We start from the raw sequence: 19447 nt of genomic DNA on the forward strand, positions 1-19447 counted from the left end.
GAGCATTTATTTTAATTTTGTAACTAGATATTATTTATCTTTTTATCCTTTTTTATCATCTATCTTTTAATCCTTCGAGCTTGGGTTTGCGATTACATATAAAAATAACTATGGAAAATAAAAGAAAATAATAAATACAGATTAATAAAATAATAAATAGATTGATATATATATATATAAATTTCCACGATCTATTTATAATTTCTTATCGTTCTTATTTTTGAAACGTTTTATTTTCACACGCGTTTCGCAATATATTCCCATTACTATTTATATTCCTAGAAGCAAAGAAACGTTCTAAAAATTATTTATTAAAACATCTTTTCTTTTTTTTCTATTAAACAAAAATTCGACGTCTCAGAATTCAAACAGAGAAAATGCGAACGACGGGCGCGAATCACGAACTCGCATTTAAATAGGTTTCCACAAATGTCTACGAGTCTACCCCTGCTTAGCAGTCTATATTCTATACCCATTTCTCGGATGGCACGACTTTAAAATGCTTCATGAATATCAAATTTTCGTTCTCTCGCACCCTGTCTTTCCCCTATCTGTATCTCCTCCCACCAAATTCCTCCTTTCCTCTTCTTCCATTTCTTTATTTCTCATTTCTACTCGTTAGCACTCCGCTTGGAAACAAATTCGTCGCGCGTGCAACCATGCATTTTACTCTAAACATCTAATGACCGCTTCTCCCCCTACAACGTTACGTTGCGTTGTTTCGTATATATAATTACAAAAATTACATAATCGACAAATATATATTTTTCGTTAAAGAAAAAAAAAATGCCCTCTTTTCGTGCGATCTTTTTCCAAACGCTACCCTTTCTCCGAGATATTATTATTATTATTATTAAATTTATTCCATATGTTATTCTTTATTTCTGAAACCATAAAACGCGTTAACAAAATTCATCTACTGTACCTTTAAATTTAATTGATTGAAAGCTCGATAAGACGTGCGAAAAGTCTCAATTTCATCGAGGTTGCCAAAATTGTACGTGGCACAAAGAAATCGACCTCTCCCCTTAATTTAAATCTTCCCTTAAATTAAATCTCATCGATCGAAGGCGTAGAAAAATTTCCGAGAATCGTTGGCCAGGTCGATCTGCAACTGGCGGTGCAAAAAATTTTTTCCGAACTCGTCGCGTCGCGAAACTGTGCTCCGCTTTTGGTATCGAGAACGGTGGGCGAAGGGCGAGGAGGGACCGAAAAAGAAAACGGCAGGCAGAGGACATCGCCGAAGTGCAGCGTCGACAAATTCCTCGGCCAACAAAATGGCCAATCCTATCGTCCTCCTCCACGTTCTATTCCGGGGTCTTTGCGACACTCGCCCGTCTAGACCAACAAAATTCTGTCTGTCTTGTCACCTTGGCACAGGCTAGGTTAAAGGCGCGGATAGACCTTAAAGTTTCTTCGTCGTTCCTCTTGCTTCCTTTCGCCTCCGATCAAAACGTTTGTTATTTTAGGTATAATTGATACGTTCGATTGAAATGCAATAATGGTGATAAATTTGTCCATCAATGTTCGACGATGAATCCGTCGTCGTCCCTGAAATTAATAATCAATAACAGCGTGTAAGGATACGAGTTAAATTGCATTTTAAACGACAATTGAAATAAAATTTTGAAAGTTAAATTGAAAAAGAAAATTAAAAACAGTAGATGGAAATATTTGTAATATTTGTTGGATCGTGGTTCGATGCCCTTCTATTTATCGGATGGGCAACGACCTTTAATCGGCTGTTTGCATTCGACAACGCGTGTCCTAAAGAAGTGTCGAGCGAGGAGGAATAAGCATTACTGTAATTGGTTAAAAAATTGCGAAACAGGCCGATGAAAGGTGAAGACATCGGTATGCTTGTTCCAAGTAACGTTTTTTTGAGTTTCTTTTGTAACGATCATTGTAAAATAACATTTTTCGCGTGAATGATCGCAATTAATTACGACGATTCGATAAAAAAATTTTGAGATTAAAGAGGTTACAATCCTAATTTATAATTTGCAGGTATCAGTTGAAGACGTAAATTATTAACTTAAAAATTATTATTCGTTTATAAAATGAATTTCGTAATCGTGAATTTGATATTTTTAATTACGTTCTTAAGGAGATTCGAACTATTTAAAGTCGTTCCCTCTCTGACATAATTTAATTAGTAAAATTAAGTAGTAATTTTGTCACTTTTCCGGCAAAATGCACAATAAAAGAAACTGATTTTAAACGCAGTTTATTTTCGTTTGCTTGCGTGGAGGATCGAAACATTTAACACTATTAAACACATAGTTGCAATATTGTATGCATAGTTTATAAATGGAATGGGGTGAAGGTCAAACGATATGTGTGTATAACTTGTTGCATTTTTAGAATAGTATAGAAGTTTTAAGCGATAATATGCTGCCGCAAGCTTGCTCTTTAGAGATGATTACATCATGTTATAAAATGATATAATTAATAGGACAATGTTGCTTACGACAGAAAATTATAATTAAAGTTGTCAATAAAGATTTTTGCTACGTATTTACGAACATTGGAAATTTCAATTATTCATATTATTTACGTCCAACGCACTTGTCTCATTATTGATCAACAATAAACTAATTAAGGTAGTTTATTGCAAACCATATTTTGTTATATATACAGAATATCTCCAGATCTTTTTTTCTTTTTTTATATCCTCATCACTTATTTATAGATATTTATAATATTTTTATAAACAAACGTAGATAGTAAACTTATTGCAAAATCTAAAACACATATTAAATAGATTAACATTTAATTTTTATTTAATTTTCACCTTGTGTTAATTTCTAAAAAGATGAAAGATTATATTTATTTTACTTATTATTTAAAAAACATCCTTCTATGCAATTTGATAATTTTCCTATAAAAGTTAGGAAACAGTATTACAAGTGAAAATATGTGACAGTGGTTCCTTTTGCTCGTTATCATTACATCATATACAGTTGCATGACAGGTCAAAGGACACTGATCTATCGCATCTGGTAGAAGAGGTCCGGTTAGCTCGCAACAAACTTTACCGCGAGATTTACGACAAGCAATTGCATTCGAAAGCCGAACAGTTCCAGTTTCTCTCTGTTCGATATATACATTCTATCTTTTTCTTTCACTCTACGTTCGAAGAAATTCCTTGGGCTATGGATACTTTTGATCTTAACTCCAATGCCAATCTCGGCCATTTATCCATCTTCTATAGATTTCCAGTCGTTCGACCAACGATACGAAATTACGATATATCGAAAACTTTTCTCTGTTTATTCTTTCTTTCAAACGCAACCAATCTCCTGTATATAAATAACTATTACTCTTCTTCGTGTATCAAACGAAACTCTGAAAATATTGAATCATTAATTAACAAGGGAACATCGATAATACACGCCGATTTTAATGAAATTTTGCACGATTTTTCATCGATTTAATTTTATTATGATAATTCGTACCTATTTTTTATTAGATAATTAAGAGAATTTCATTGTTTTTTTCTGTAAAAAAACGTAGAAAATAAATTCGCTAAAGTAATTATTATTCTTATTCTGTTTAATAGAGGAAAAAAAGATAATAAATAATAAATTACGATTTCGGGATTTTTTCTTTTCTTCAATATTCTCTATTTTTAGTTTTAGAGATGATTGTTTATTGTCCAGGTTTAACGAGGATATAACCTATAATATAACCTATAATAATAAATAAAAAGAAAAATTTTAGAACTTCAAAAAAATGAAAGTTAAAGTAGAAATTTTGCGATGATTTTTTTAAATAAAAAAAATTGTTTCATAAATTTATAATGTAATTGAAATATAGTAAATAAATATAAATAGATATTATATTTCTAAATCGTAACGTAATGGAAAATATCCAATAGGTTTAAATAAGAATTATCGGTGTTTAATAGCAATTAATAGTTAATTAACAATTTAATAAATAAAAAAGCGACACGCGTGCTACTAATCATTGAATTAAAAAAAACAAAAAATAATTGTATGCGCTTCTTTCTCGATAAAAGAGTATTTGATATTAAATCGATAACCCAATGAAACGATGAAGCAAGAGAAGTCTTCCTCATCGTTATCTATATTTCAATATTTTTGCATTTTTTTTTGTTTATATAAATGATAACATAATATTCATATTATCATTTATATATCCTTTTAAACTCGCATATTCTGATTCCCTTTATTATCGTTACTTTAACAATATAATCGTCAAAAATGTATCGATAAGAGATCGTTTTAGGAATATGACAGAAACATTCGATCGTTGATTCAATTTTAACAAATTTCTTTGTTCGATAAAAAGATTAATAACGAAAAGATTGATCATAACGATATTATATTACTGTATTTATACTCTTATATTTATGTCCTTATATGTGATATTTTACTTTCGCTATAACTTTGTAATAATGATACAAATTTTGATATATTACTCAACGAAGTTCGTCAATTATTATTTCTATAAATTTCCATTTTTTTATTTCTCCAGTTGAGAATCAATTTGATTCCTTAGCGAAATATACACGATTTTCTATTCTTCTAAATTTTCAATTCCTATTATTTCTCAACTCAATAATAATATCAGAAACATTAAATATCTCCATATCTGCATATATATATATATATATATATAATTTGGACAGTTAGAAAATAATAATCTTTACAGATGCAAATTAAAAGTCATCAACCGCGGCTCTAAGGAGGTTAAGTTTATGGAACGCGTTTCAGGCTAAGACTACGAGAGAGAAGCAAGAGTAAAGGTGGCTGCTCACGGGAAGAAAAAGGAGAAACGAGGGAGAGTGCTGAGCCAGCATAGCCGGCTTGCCAGCCTGCACATCGATACCAACCAGTCAGCCAGCGAGCCAACCTACCAATGAACCCACCTACAGTCGATAGGAAGGTTTTTCTTACGGGAAAAATTATATATGTGTAATAATTCGAGAAATTGAAATTTTTCAATTGAAATCGTTATCGATAACTCGGCTACTAATTGATCATTTTGTTTTCATGCATCTAATATTACCGAAAGTTTATCGTAAGGCTAATTATAATGAATTAATAATGATAAAAACAATACGTTTCATTATTGATCCTAAATTATAAAAATTGATTCCTGATGAAACAAAATTTTTTGATTCTATTATTTTATCTTTGTTTGTTAAATATAATTTAATAATTTAATAAATAATTTAATAATTCTGATTTAATAAATAATCTAGTAAGTAATCTAGTAATTCCGTAATTTAGTAAATAATCTAGTAACAGTTTAATAATTTTGTGAAAGGTTCATTCGTATCAAAAGTTTTAATATCATGTAAGAAATATATTTATATTTTTATAAAAAGTTTAATATCGGTACTGATTATTTTATTATACGTATTTTTATTACATGTTTTTTTTGAAATTACATATGACTATTAATTATACAGAACTTATACTATTAATATATACATATATATAAAACTGATGTGTAAAACTGAAATGTAATGAACGAAATATTGCAAATATTTCGTTATTAAAAGAATATCGATCGTTTTTTAAAATGTATTTGAAGCATTTGGATTACTATCGAAGTGATAGATAAGAAAATACTATACTGCTAATAATGATTTTCAGTATGATTGATTTTACAGTGAAAATAGCAAACCTTAATCAGACATCGAGGACCATTCTAAAATTCTAAATATATTTATTCGACCTATTATTTAACGTGTATTTATTTAAAATATATCTAAAAATAATCAGTATCATTATTTTGCAAATATGAAAATTTTAGATTTAATAATTCTTCATGTTAGATTCTTGTAATACCAAAAAAACGAAAATTGATAATAATCTGCATAATCTAAAATGTTGCATTAATATCGATAATATTATAATACAGAAATATTTCGAAACGAATCTAAAATTTATTTTTTTATAATAATTTTGTTATATAATTTTTTTATTATTTTATACCCAACAAAATAGATTTCCAAAAGCGAAAAAGTGCATAGAATTTCAATCATATTTCAATTACAAAACAATCACTGCGTTAATCGAATTTTTAATTATTCGTCGTCGGTTTCAATCACCGCAATCAGTCATCCAAAATTGATGAATGAAATTCCAATGATTGAATAGAAACGGAGCAAATTTGCAATCACGACATCGACACCGTAACCTTTTTATAGAGAAAACCTAACCTCGTCCTTAATATCAATTTATAGAATCTATTGTGAAATATTTCAAACATTACGAAACAAATTAATTATGATGGTCGATTGTCCTATTAGAATAAATCCTGATTCATTCATAAGAAGAAAAAATAAGATAGAAAAAGAAAAGCATAAATGTGAAAAAAATTGATGGAGAAAACAAGTGAGAAAAGGATATGAAAGAAAAAAACAAAAAAATAACACAAAGAAAAAAAAAAGAAAATAATAAAGATATAGAAAGAAAAGAAGAATTTGGAAAGAGTGAAAGAAGAAGAAAGGCAACGACGATAGAAAAGAGAAAAGAAATTGGCAAGAATGAGAAAGGGAGAAAGGAAATTTGACGGTGGAATGACAAGAGGGGAAAAGGGAAAAAGACGAAGAGCGTTCGCCGGATAATCCTTGGAGTCATTTGTCTGCCGGCTGTTGAGACGCTCATTTGTTCGCGGCGCGATGACAGATGACAATGAAGTAGAGATCGTGCCACGGTCATGGAGCGTGGGTTGATAAAGGTGGAGGAAAGGGGGAAAAAAGCAGCAGCATACCCCGCCTCTAGCAGTTAGGATGCAGATCTGTTTGCCGTTCGTGCCTCAATTATTCTCGGATCATCGTTGTGTATCGGTCTGCAGAACAATCGAATCGTATTTGTGTCGCCGTGATTAAAAACATAATGTTCTGTTTCGCAAGCGATAAGTCGCTCTCTGAGAAGAGAAAAAGAGAAGGAACTATCACATTGAACGTATTCATGTAAAATTTTTACATACAATTCTTATTATAATATTTTATTATTTAATCAAATGTATCAAAAAATTTGCAATGCAATGATTATTTTAATATTTTAAGCTTTTATTTTTTTATTAAATATATATCTAGTTTGTCGAAATTAGGAAATAAAGTAAAATATCGAAAAAAGCATCCGGCCGGTCGAAAACGAAGAAATGGGGAGTCGTGAAGAATGAAACTAAGCGCTGGTATATTTAGCAACTTCCGGGCTAGATCGGAAGTTCCGTCATATTTGTCACCACGCCGTTATTAATGGCAGGTTTTTATTGTTTTAGCAAAGCTGAGGGGAAAATAGACAAAGAAGAGAGAAGAAGAAACTATCGTTCTCTTCCTGGCTATTAAATTTAATAGCCAATATCTCCCCTATTGCTAGCACTTTTTATGCCTTTTATCTCCTTGCGATTCTTTCAAGATAAGTAAACATTGATTTTCTTTAATAAATCAATCCTTCTTAAATCGTTGATCTATATTTTTTACATCTTACTTCTTCTTTAATAACACTTATTATCTATTTTCTAATATTTAATTAATTATGAAAGAGAAAAAAAAAAGAAAAATTAATCATGTGATAATATCTATCTATAATGTAGGATTAAAATTCTTTTTCAATATTACAGCTTAAATTTAACAAATAATAAACAAATAATTTATTTTTATTCGATATTTCTAATATTAAAGAAAAATTAAATGTGTAAATACATATGTCAATATTTCTCGTTAAATATAAAAAAAAGTAAACATATATAAAAAAATTAATGAAATATAACATTATTATATTATTAATGAAATAAATTCAACTATCTTACAATCCAAGATTGCATCATGGATTCAATTAAATGATGTCTCTATAAATATCTCGTATAAACGTGAGATATCGCAATATGTTGAACAACAAAGGTAGATTCTTGCACGACATCTTGCACGAGACGTCGATCTCGAAGATCATAAAGAAGCAACATTCGCACAATTCAATTCACGTTTCTCGAAAACCATTTAATTCTTGGTAAATTCTTATTAATAAATGGATTCACAATATAATTCTGCCTTTGTTTGTTAACTGCAGTCATATACTGATCGCATTGCATTGCACGATCTGCGAAATCTTCATCGCCTTGACTTCAAAACAGTGATCTTCGTACTTCGTTTATTTAATGTCTTTCTCTCATGAAATAATATCGTGATAATGTTTATTAAAATAGTTGAAAGAACCTAATAACGAAAATAATACTGAAGTTTTTTCAAGTTTAACAATGAAAATAATATTAAAGTAATTAAGTAATAATTAAGTATTTTTTAAGTTGTGCAAATGTATTAATTGAATGATAAACATAGATTATAGTACAAAAAAGACATATATACATATATATATATATGTATGCAATTACTGCGCATAAATCAATTGCGCAATTAGTATAAATTAAAATTATCCCAATAGGGGGATTAATAAATTTTTCAAATTCCTTGTTTTGTCTTTCTAACAACTAAAAAAAATTTGATAATTCAGAAAAGATAGTTTATCGAATTCAATGACCTTGAAATATGTTGTCGAAAACAAGACTCTGAACATCTTTTCTTCATTCCATTATTCAGCTTTAGTTTCCAAAATATCAGCAAAAATATTTTTAATACAATGTACTTTCAGTTTTAGATATAATGTTCGAAATAAATTTTTGAAGCTTAACGAAAATAAATGTAAAATATTTATTTTATAATAATTTTTTATTATAATAAATAAAAATTTTAGTTTTATAATAACTATTTTATATTATTTTATATGTTATATTCATATGTTTAAAATTATACGTCGTAGATTTTGACACGAAACACGATCAAACGAAAGCATCACGTAACGCGAAGCCGCGGCGTAATCCGCGAGGTAGTTTCGCGAGGAGAAGGAAGGTAAAAGAAACCGGGTATCGGGTCGCATCTGGCATTTGCAATCAACACTCGCATGGTTCCAGTGACGTCACGTCCGGTCATCTGCCGAATAAGCAGAAACCGCGTAACCAGACTCTATCTACGGGAAATGATTTCGAAAAAGGAGCGGTCAACGGAGAGCACGTGTCGTGCAAAACGAACACGGAGATTTGGTTAAATTTTGTGATCTAATTAAAATTAGTAATCTATTTTATATTTTTAACGGATATATATTCGTATATATTCTACATACAGAAATTAATATTAATCAATATTAATTATTATAATTTTATATAATTTTATATAATTTTATAATTTTATATAAAAATATTTTATTTTTTTTATCTAATACAATAATTGATTGTAAATCTAATTCATTTTAATATTTTTTAAATTCCTAAATACATAGACAAAAAAAATCAGAATAATGATGATAGAATGTCCTATAACCTATCTTTTAACATTTTACAAACGTTCAAAACTCAAAATTAAATCGCGTACACAAAGAAAGTAGTGCAACTAACGATCAGAGAGCGGTATAAAATTGGTGAATCAAGGCAGACCAAAGGGTTGAGAACAAACATCGTTAATTTGCACGCAGAATCCCGCTGGTTGAGGCCGGAAGGTCAACATTAACCACGGTATATATATATGCTCGTCAAACACTTTGCACTGGACCGTATAATTTGGATTCGTAGTACACGAAGTTTCGGTTGTTCGTGCTACTCTGCGCCCTTTCAGCCGACCTAATTGTCTAATTGGCAAATAAATCCCATTGTTTTCCAATAATCAGATCGGTATGTATATCCCTGGAAAAACTTTTGTCTATAACTGATAGAAATTAATTGTTTATGTAATTAAACAATTTTTTGGAAATCATTAAACATCGATGTTTGATATGGTAAATGTTAACTATTTTTATACACTAATCTTTGTATTATACTGTGATTTTCGTTTTATTGCAATGTAATTCTTGCAAAAGTATATGTAGATTGTAAAAAATCAATGAATTATAAAAATTTAAAAAGTTTCAAAAAATTAAAATTTGATCTATTAAATTTGATAAAGATTATAATATATTTTTAAATTATAAAATATATAAAAATATATTTATATTATATTATAAAGTAATATAAAATATATATTATATTTAAATATAAAATATAATATATTAAATATATTAAATATAATATATATTATAAAAATAAATAAAATATTTAATTTGAATTATACGAAAGAAAGAAAATTAAATTATATTTATAATAAACCAATCTTGATCTTTATAAATTAAGTTTATTTATTAATAATTTATATAAATTAAATTAATATTTCTTATCAGAAGTTAAAACATGCATTTTATTAATATGATCATATAAGAATCAATATATCGTTAATTTAAAATAAAATTATAATAAAAATATTTAAATATGCATGTAACATTTAAAAATCAGAATACTTTATAAAAACAATGATTTTAATATTAATTGTATTATTATTACAATTAATTTAATATTAATTGTATTGTCTAATATAATAATAATAATAATAATAATAATAATAATAATAACAATAATAATAATAATAATAATAATAATAATAATAATAATAATAATAATAATAATAATAATAATAATAATAATAATAATAATAATAATAATTGTATTATACTTATTACATTGAATCAAACATTTGTTTTTGTGTTCAAATTTCGTAAATATTATAATAGTTTAATAAAGATTTTGTGGTTAGAATCACGTGCAAGAGAATGAAACAGTAGGATGACGAATTGAAAGGAGACAGAAATCAATCATTATCAGACAATAGTTTGTTAGTGGGATTCACTTGATGTATTGTTCTCTGGAAATGTGGATTCAGCTTCAGTCCGCAATCGTTCTTTCTTCACGTTTAAACCCTTCAATACATACAATTCCCTTACATGCATACTAATTAAATTGACTTACTTAAATTCAGTTCCTACTTAAGGCTTAACTATTAAATTAGATTTCCCTTTAACTAATTGATAATAAAGATGTTTGATAATCTAAATTAACTTAATAATTCAACAATATAATTAATATAATCTTTTATATTCATTTCATTAATCTCTTACATTTTAAAAAATAATTTAATTATATATTTACTATATAGTTTTCATCTTTTTTATTTGAAAATAAATGATTAAAAATTTATATTTCTAAAATTATACACAAATTAATTAAAATTATTTATCATGATTTATAATTAATTATAAATAAGATAAGAAAAAAATATTTAATACATTAAGATTAAAAAAATAGTTATCATAATAAATCTAGTTATACACAATGTTTACAAATTTTCTTTACACACATATTGTGTTCTGATATTTACATATTAAATTGTTTGCTTTTTTACATATTATATATAGATATTTTTATATATATATTTTTATGATTGAATATATTATTACAAATTATTAAGATAATGAATATATTCAATTAATTTCATATCAATTTGAAGTTATTAATAAAGCAAAATACAAATTTCTATCACATTATAATTAAATAGTTATATTTCCAAGGCCTCAATAATGCTATTAGTAGCAAAGAAAACTTCAAATCACAAATCCATAATATTTTATATTAGTAATCAATAATTAGCCACTTGTCTGTAATTTTTTCTATTTGTTTTGTAAGAATCGGATTTCTCAATCGTATTTTTAACTCAAGTTTTCCACCTGTTGGTTTTCTTCCGTCCATTAACTACAATAGAAAATTTTTTTTAATATAAACATAAAAATAATATTTAATAATAATTTTTATTATTTACCGGAAACGAATCGTGAAGTACACATTGAGTTTCCAAGGGTTGTAATTTCACTGTCACTGTACCTAAAAGACTATCACTTCTAAAAAATCCTCTGCAAGACAAGGAATTTATATTACATATAATAAAAGAAAAGCAAATAAATATTACAATTCAAAGTCAGAATGAAAACAACAATTACGTTGCTACAGGTTGCTCGTGCAATATAATTATATATATATAAGATATATATATATATCTTATAAATCATATATATCAATTTAATCAATATTAATTGTTTCTTTCTATAATCAATTTTTATTCATTTTTCCAAATAGTCAGTTGCAATAAATTTATAATAAATGCTATTTTCGAAAACATCCGCGAAAACATAAAAAAAAAAAAAAAAAAAAAGAATTAAAATAATAGCATATTACGAAGTTTTTAATTCAAAAATTGAATAACAGTAACAAAAATATAAAATTTTCATACCTTGGATTAATACAACACAGGATGGGATTCAGCGAGCATCTGCAAGCAACGTACTAATCTATTTACTATTTTTAATATAATTATATATCTGATACTGTACAATAAATGATAAATAGTAATGTGTAGAACTTAATTTTAAAAAACTAAATTGAATGAAAAATAAACTTATAAATCAATATACTTAAAAATATATATAAAAAGATTATTTAAATATTACTAATTTTATTATATCATTATTTCATTACCCTTTAGCCCAAATTTGACATTTCAATGCATGTCTTTTGAATGCTCGTTGACATTGTCTTGATGTACGATCTATTCCAGTTAATGAAAATATTGCGTCATATTCTGGATTACATGTTCCTTTAATAGTAGTTGTTCTATCTGATTGAGGATTATCTGAAGGATAAGGAAATTCCAATAAAACATAAGTATCTGCATCTTTCGAATAATTTACTCCTCTAATTATTGAAATTTCTATGTCACTATCATTTAAATCAGTACAACTTCTGTAAACCAATATATTTACAATTATAAAATAACAATTTTTATTATTAAATTATAAATTAAGAAGTATACTAACTGAACTATTGTATGAGTTTTTATCTCATAATGATGTTGTGGTGGTGGCAGTGCATCACGTTTTCGAACTATCAGCATGTCAAAATCTCGTTTGTAATTCAATGCAAGTCGTTCCCATTTATTATATCCAGATACATCTCCTAATGCTTTACAGTGATCTCTTGTGCATAAACACCACTATAATATTGCATAATTTATAATAAAATAAAATAAATATAAAACAATAAATTATAATTTCATTATAGAGAATGTCCATTTTAAATGTATACATGTGATTAATTCTGTAAATATCAGAAATATAAAAAAATATTTCAATAAAAGTTATATAGTATTATAATGATAAATATTTGAAATAATCTTATCTTATGAAGATTATATTTAAATTTTTAAATGAAATCTTATACTTTTTATTATATATCTTTATAGCTTATAATAAGGCATTTTTAAAATACTATTTATGCCTGCACTTTTCTTAAAACATTATTGAGTTTTACTAATTTTCAAAATTTAATATTTAAAAAAAGTTAATAATTCAATAATAGCTTAAAAAAATATATGTGTAAGTAATATTTTTCTTGAAAATGATTTAATAAAAGATAAGACATAAAATAAAAAATATAGTTTCATTTAAAAATTTGAATGATTTTTGTGATCTTCAAAAGACAATTCAAGATTATTATAAATAGTCTTATTATAAATTAAATATTATAAATACTATAATATTATAAATACTTATTATAATAATATATGCCTATATTATAAGTATATTATAACTTTTATTTGAAATATTTTTTCATATTTTTGATACTTACAGAAATAATCATATGTATATATTTAAAATGGATATAATATGTATATATTTTCAATTTACCTTAATTTGTTTTGTTAATTGTGATTCAAGATTTTCATAAATTTGTTCATCTGTTCCAGTTGTTTCTTCTAAACAATCTTCAGTATTAATTATTGTGAAACTATCATTCAATAAACCTATTATACTATCTGCATTAAGTTCCTTTTTTGCTTGTGGAGATAATGGTATGGAATTCATATCAACAGGTAAGCCACCTTTACTAGCTTCAATCAATGGATCTATTCCTTTTGCTTGTCTTAAATAAGTACGAGCTAATTCTATATCTCCATCTTTTTTTGCATTAAGAGCAGCTTGTTTTAATTCATGTTGACGTTGTTGTAATAATGCTAGCTGTTTCTCTGCGTGTGATGTCTTTTGAACTTGTTTCTTTCCTATTATTTAAAATATATTATCAATTAAATATTATAACAATAATAAATTAATATATATATAGAATACTAAATATACCTATTTGTACTCTTGAAGGAGAAATAGGAGTTTTTGGATCTGAAGAAATTTTATTTTCAAATGATTCAGATTCTGAACTAGTTGGTAGTTTTGGTTCTGATGGTTTATTATTTTTTTCTATTTCTGGATCAAGAACAGATTGTGTAGCAATTGTAAGGGGTTCAAAACCAGGTAGAGTAGGCAACTCATCAAGGGGAATGGGTTTTCCACGAACATATAATTTAATAGCATCTTCAAACTGTTTACAAATACGGCCATATCTGCGAGCTTTATGAGAATTTCCTTCGGTTTCTGCAGTTGCTTTCATTTTTTTACATGCTTCAAGACGTTCTATTAAGGCAGCTTCTAAATTTTCTGGACTTGATGATTTCACTTCTATTTTTCAATAAATCATTATGTATTTAACTTTATAATAATTTTTAACTTTATATACTTAATATCATATTTGCATAATATTATATATATAAAATAAGTTATAAATTATTATAAAAATTTACCTGCTGAAGTTATATCTGTGGAAGATTTTCCTTGTCTTTCATTTTCTGTTTTTTCTGATTTTTCATTTGATGATATGATAGTAGTTGAATCAGGAATGTTTGGAGAGAGTGGCATATCTGATAAATCTACTGTTTCTCCTTCATTTACTGCTGAAATAACTATATCAAAATGTTTTGCTATATTTAACAATTGAAGTGCCTCTTTCATGTTACCAGCTCTTTTCCATGCTATTGCAGCTATTTTATATTCTTGTTGTCTATCTTTTAATAATTTTAAAGCTTTTTCATCTATATTTTTTGTAGAAGTAGGTTTTTCAACAATATCTATTTTTTCAGATAAAATAGTATCAGCCATACTTGTAGCAATATTTTCTTCTAAAAAATAATGAATGACTATAAAAAATTATTCATAAAAAAAACGTAACTATCAATAAAAATGAAAAAAACCTGTAGATTCTGTTTTATTAGTTTCTAATATATTTGCATTAGTTTCATCTATAGCATGTGATGGTAATTGTGGTGGTATATCACTTTCATTAATAGGTTTCCCAACTTGAACATTATTCAATAATTCTTTAAGTGTTTTAATGCCTCTATTAAATCTTCTTGCTCGACTTAATTCATTTTCTTGCTTTGCTTTTTTTTCAGCAATTTGATAAAGCTGTAATCTTTCTTGTAATAATTTAATTATGTTTTCCATAGATATATTATCATTTTGCGTTTCTGATTGTTTTATATTTTCAATTACTGAATTCTCTTTTTTTTCTGGAAACATACTTTCAGAAGATTCCTCCTCACTTGTAATCATCTTAAGTTCACTCTATTATAATATAAAATGTTAAAATTCATTTAAATAAAATTATTATTTAAATAAATAAAATTTTAAAATAGAATTTATACCAGTAATTCTGGATCATTTTCTCCATCAGATAATTCTTCCTCAAAATTTATATCTTTCATATCTTCAGCTACTATTATATTTAAATTTTTTTTTTTAGGAAGTAGTTTACGAGATGCTAAATACAAATCAAAAAAGACATTATATCATATTTAAAATAACATATATATATAATATTTATTTACCATCATGTCTAAATTTTTCAATATTGTCATCATCAGCTGTTAAAGCTGCTAATTCAGCTTCCAAATCATCATTATCATCATCGTCATTATCCATAAAATTATTTTCTATATCATCCAAATTTTCTGACATATTGAAGATTCCATACTATTAAAAAATATATGTTTAATATAATCAATTAAAAAGTGAGGTTAAAAATATTATCAAATAATACCTGCGCTAGATTATCAGCAGGTCGCGTTTGTCGTTTTAAGTTTTCTCTTTTTCCAAACATATTGTTCTATGAAATATACTTATTATCATAAATCAATTAATAAAATACCAAGAATAATCAAAATACATTAGGTATAAGATATTGTAACAAAACAATGTTCTATACTATGATGCATCATCCATCATATAATATACAAGGCTAATATGATATTTTAATATAGTATCATTCACTATGTATATTTTCATGTATGATATAAGTACTTAATTATTTAAGCTTTTATCATTTCTCAATAAGAATAAACAATTTTCATAAATATATATATACTTCATATATTTCATAAATATATATATGTAAATATATAAAATAATTTTATTTAAAGAATTATATTAAATTATTATATATTACTCTATAAATTTAATATATTATTTACTTTCATTTTTTGGATATATTAAAAATATTACTTTTTAAATTTTAAAACCTATAATATATCTAATCGTTTTTTATGATATATTTTTCTATATGTTATTATTTTTTATAACTTTTGCTAATGATTATAAGTTTTTAATAATATTTTATATTTTATTTTACATTACCTATATTTTAAATTAAGAATAATTTATAAAAAATAAAAAAAATATAAGAATACTTTCTTCTTCTTATTCAGTTAAATTAATAATTATTTCAATTTTTGATTTTCAACAAATTTCCATTTATTTTCTTGTATAATAAAAAAATAGCTAGTTTTAAAAAATCAAATTTATATAGTTTAATTAGATATTCGATAGTTATTGAAGTCAATATTATTTAGAAATTTGGCCATTTTTTTTTATAGCTTGTAGCAAACTTCTCAGAAGATAGTCATATGATCGACACGAAAAAGGGCGAGTCCAACTTCAATTTTGACGGATCCATATTTAAAGTGAAATAATTGTGGCAAAAAATCCTCTAAAATGAAAGGTTGTATGTTTAATATCGATGCAGGATATTTGGAGGGTCTTTGCCGTGGATTTAAATGTGGAATTCTTCAACAAAGTGATTATCTTAATCTTGTACAATGCGAAACTCTTGAAGGTAAATTTTATTCAACATTTATTTTCAGTTTCAAGAATAGTAGATGTTATTTGAAATTTAAAATACTTTAATTTTCAAATTGTTATTAATTTATATTTGGTATTAATTATTTTTTACTTCTACAGATTTAAAACTACATTTGGCTGGTACAGATTATGGTAGTTTCTTAGCTAATGAACCATCACCACTTTCTGTCAGTGTGATTGATGATAAATTGAGAGAAAAACTTGTTATAGAATTTCAACACATGCGTAATCATTCTGTAGAGCCTTTATCACAATTTTTAGATTTTATTACTTATAGTTATATGATTGATAATATTATCTTACTAATTACTGGTACTTTGCATCAAAGACCAATTTCAGAATTAATTCCTAAATGTCATCCGCTTGGTAGTTTTGAACAAATGGAAGCTATTCATGTAGCAGCTACACCTGCTGAACTTTATAATGCAGTTTTAGTGGATACTCCTTTAGGTATAAGATATTATGAAATATATTAAAATTTTTTTATAAAAAATTAAAATCATAAAATATTATTGTTTTATCATATTTTAAATTATATCTTTTTATTCTATTTAAATATTTAATAAATTTGTAGCACCTTTTTTTGTGGATTGCATTTCTGAACAAGATTTGGATGAAATGAATATTGAGATAATCAGAAATACATTATATAAAGCTTATTTAGAAGCATTTTATAAATTTTGTAAAGATATTGGAGGAACAACTGCAGATACCATGTGTGAAATACTTGCGGTAATAAATTTTATAAAATTAATAAGATAATTAATAGATTACTTAATAAATAAAGTCAATTAAATAACAAAATAATTATAATTAATTTACAGTTTGAAGCTGATAGACGAGCTATTATAATAACTATCAATTCATTTGGAACTGAATTAGGTAAAGATGACAGAGCAAAATTGTATCCCCGTTGTGGAAAATTGAATCCTGATGGATTAGCTGCATTGGCAAGGGCAGATGATTACGAACAAGTCAAAGCAGTTGCAGAATATTTTGCTGTAAATAATTTTTTTTAAATGAGATTTTATATTTTTTAAGAAGTTTATATTTTTGAATTTATATATTATTTGTTATTTATGTATGTTGTTATTTATATATTTATATAAATATAATAATAATTTTATATTTGAATTATTTTTGCAGGAATATAGTGCTTTGTTTGAAGGTGCAGGTAATAATCCTGGTGATAAAACTTTAGAAGATAAATTCTTTGAGCATGAGGTAAATTTATATTTACTTCATTAAACTAATATTATTAACAAAAATTAATGCAGTAAATATCAATATTCAAATATATTAAAATATTCAAATCTTATTAATTTTAATGTTATTACTGCACAGGTTCGTCTAAATGTTCATGCTTTTCTTCAACAATTTCACTTTGGAGTATTCTACAGTTATCTTAAATTAAAAGAACAAGAATGTCGTAATATCGTATGGATAGCGGAATGTGTTGCGCAAAAACATCGTGCTAAAATAGACAATTACATTCCAATTTTTTAATAAGTTTCCATTTTGTTGATCATTAATTTTGTTGTATAATATCACGAAAAAACTAAATTTTTCTTTTTTTTCTTTCATTATCACATTTTTTAACTATGAACAATTAATAATTACAGTATTTCATGTTATGAAAAAAAGAAAAATATTTCTCAAAGAAAACATATAATTATCTAATAATTGAAATAAAAATGATTATATTTAGCCAATTGGACAGATGATATTAAAAATTATTATTTAATATTATTGTCATATGTAATAAGAGTTTATATCATATAAATGTATATAGTGTATTTTATTGTAGATCAGTATATTATGTTTGATATTAATTGATGTTGTAATTATCAATTCTATTGTAATATAAAATAATATATAATGCATTCCAATTTCAAATTAAAGATACTCACTTTAAATAATAATATCTTATATTAAATTGATTTTCAATTTTCTTTATTCTTACCCAAAGATAAATTTTTTTAATAATTATATATTAATGATTTTGGTATTTTGATTTGATATTTTGATTTGATATTTTTAATATATACATGACTTTTTAATATTTCAAAATTTCATTTCAAAAATAAAATTTAATCAATCGAATTTAAATAAATCAGTGTATTCAATAAAAAAAGATAAATACTTCTAAAGAATACTTACAATATTTTTATTTATAAAATATGTATATTTTTTATATCTTTTCCAATATATAAAATTTATTTTAATAAATCAAGTAATAATATTTTAATTAATTCATTATATAATAGTATTTGAAATAATTGGATTATTATAAGTTATTAATGTTATAAACATACACATGCAAAAATAAAATTTTATAATTGAAATTAATTCAAAATACTTCATTAAATGACAGAAGTAAATATGAATTTTTGTAATGCTTAAAACAAGTCTATATCCTATACCATTTATGTTTATGAACAAAATTTTTTATAAAAATCTTAATACATTTATTCTAG

The 19447-nt window shown here is 25.3% G+C and overlaps 2 protein-coding genes and 1 long non-coding RNA gene across 6 annotated transcripts; 2 read left to right on the forward strand and 1 right to left on the reverse strand.

Annotated features, from left to right (window-relative positions):
• Positions 1–6278: 6278 nt before the first annotated feature.
• On the forward strand, positions 6279–7444 carry LOC133666341 (uncharacterized). Of its 2 annotated transcripts, XR_009830387.1 has the most exons (3): positions 6279–6952; positions 7093–7176; positions 7264–7444. It is a non-coding gene; the product is annotated as an uncharacterized LOC133666341 (long non-coding RNA). The 2 variants fall into 2 exon arrangements; XR_009830388.1 differs by having other exon boundaries at positions 6279–7176.
• Positions 7445–8846: 1402 nt separating this feature from the next.
• LOC108000713 (V-type proton ATPase subunit d) lies at positions 8847–18910 on the forward strand. Of its 2 annotated transcripts, none has more exons than XM_062076763.1 (7): positions 8847–9702; positions 16706–16944; positions 17070–17420; positions 17545–17702; positions 17795–17971; positions 18117–18194; positions 18315–18910. In XM_062076763.1, the coding sequence occupies exons 2-7, from the start codon at positions 16824–16826 to the stop codon at positions 18474–18476; spliced, it is 1047 nt and encodes a 348-aa protein (XP_061932747.1). In that variant the 5' UTR covers positions 8847–9702; positions 16706–16823; the 3' UTR covers positions 18477–18910. The 2 variants fall into 2 exon arrangements, with proteins under 2 accessions (XP_061932747.1, XP_061932748.1); XM_062076764.1 differs by lacking the exon at positions 8847–9702 and adding an exon at positions 16102–16223.
• On the reverse strand, positions 11428–16037 carry LOC108000712 (coiled-coil and C2 domain-containing protein 1-like). 2 transcript variants are annotated; one of them, XM_062076761.1, is made up of 12 exons: positions 15874–16037; positions 15662–15806; positions 15479–15594; positions 15026–15398; positions 14579–14953; positions 14082–14456; positions 13635–14005; positions 12765–12940; positions 12427–12690; positions 12182–12220; positions 11714–11804; positions 11428–11646 (listed from the first exon to the last, which is right to left on the reverse strand). In XM_062076761.1, exons 1-12 carry the CDS (start codon positions 15931–15933, stop codon positions 11527–11529), a joined length of 2505 nt encoding a protein of 834 aa, XP_061932745.1. In that variant the 5' UTR covers positions 15934–16037; the 3' UTR covers positions 11428–11526. The 2 variants fall into 2 exon arrangements, with proteins under 2 accessions (XP_061932745.1, XP_016916733.2); XM_017061244.3 differs by lacking the exon at positions 12182–12220.
• Positions 18911–19447: the final 537 nt, after the last annotated feature.

This window comes from Apis cerana, linkage group LG6 (genome assembly GCF_029169275.1).
Source record: "Apis cerana isolate GH-2021 linkage group LG6, AcerK_1.0, whole genome shotgun sequence".
Lineage (NCBI taxonomy): Eukaryota > Metazoa > Arthropoda > Insecta > Hymenoptera > Apidae > Apis > Apis cerana.

Excerpts from the sequence above, each read along its gene's own strand:
- LOC108000712 (XM_062076761.1), bottom strand. The coding sequence starts at position 15,933 with ATGTTTGGAAAAAGAGAAAACTTAAAACGACAAACGCGACCTGCTGAT. Across the intron at positions 15,399-15,478 it reads AAAATGATCCAGAATTACTG|AGTGAACTTAAGATGATTAC; the intron begins GTATAAATTCTA and ends ATATTATAATAG. Across the intron at positions 11,805-12,181 it reads CTGTGTTGTATTAATCCAAG|AGGATTTTTTAGAAGTGATA; the intron begins GTATGAAAATTT and ends CTTGTCTTGCAG.
- LOC108000713 (XM_062076763.1), top strand. The coding sequence starts at position 16,824 with ATGAAAGGTTGTATGTTTAATATCGATGCAGGATATTTGGAGGGTCTT. Across the intron at positions 17,421-17,544 it reads TTTAGTGGATACTCCTTTAG|CACCTTTTTTTGTGGATTGC; the intron begins GTATAAGATATT and ends ATAAATTTGTAG. Across the intron at positions 17,703-17,794 it reads CCATGTGTGAAATACTTGCG|TTTGAAGCTGATAGACGAGC; the intron begins GTAATAAATTTT and ends ATTAATTTACAG.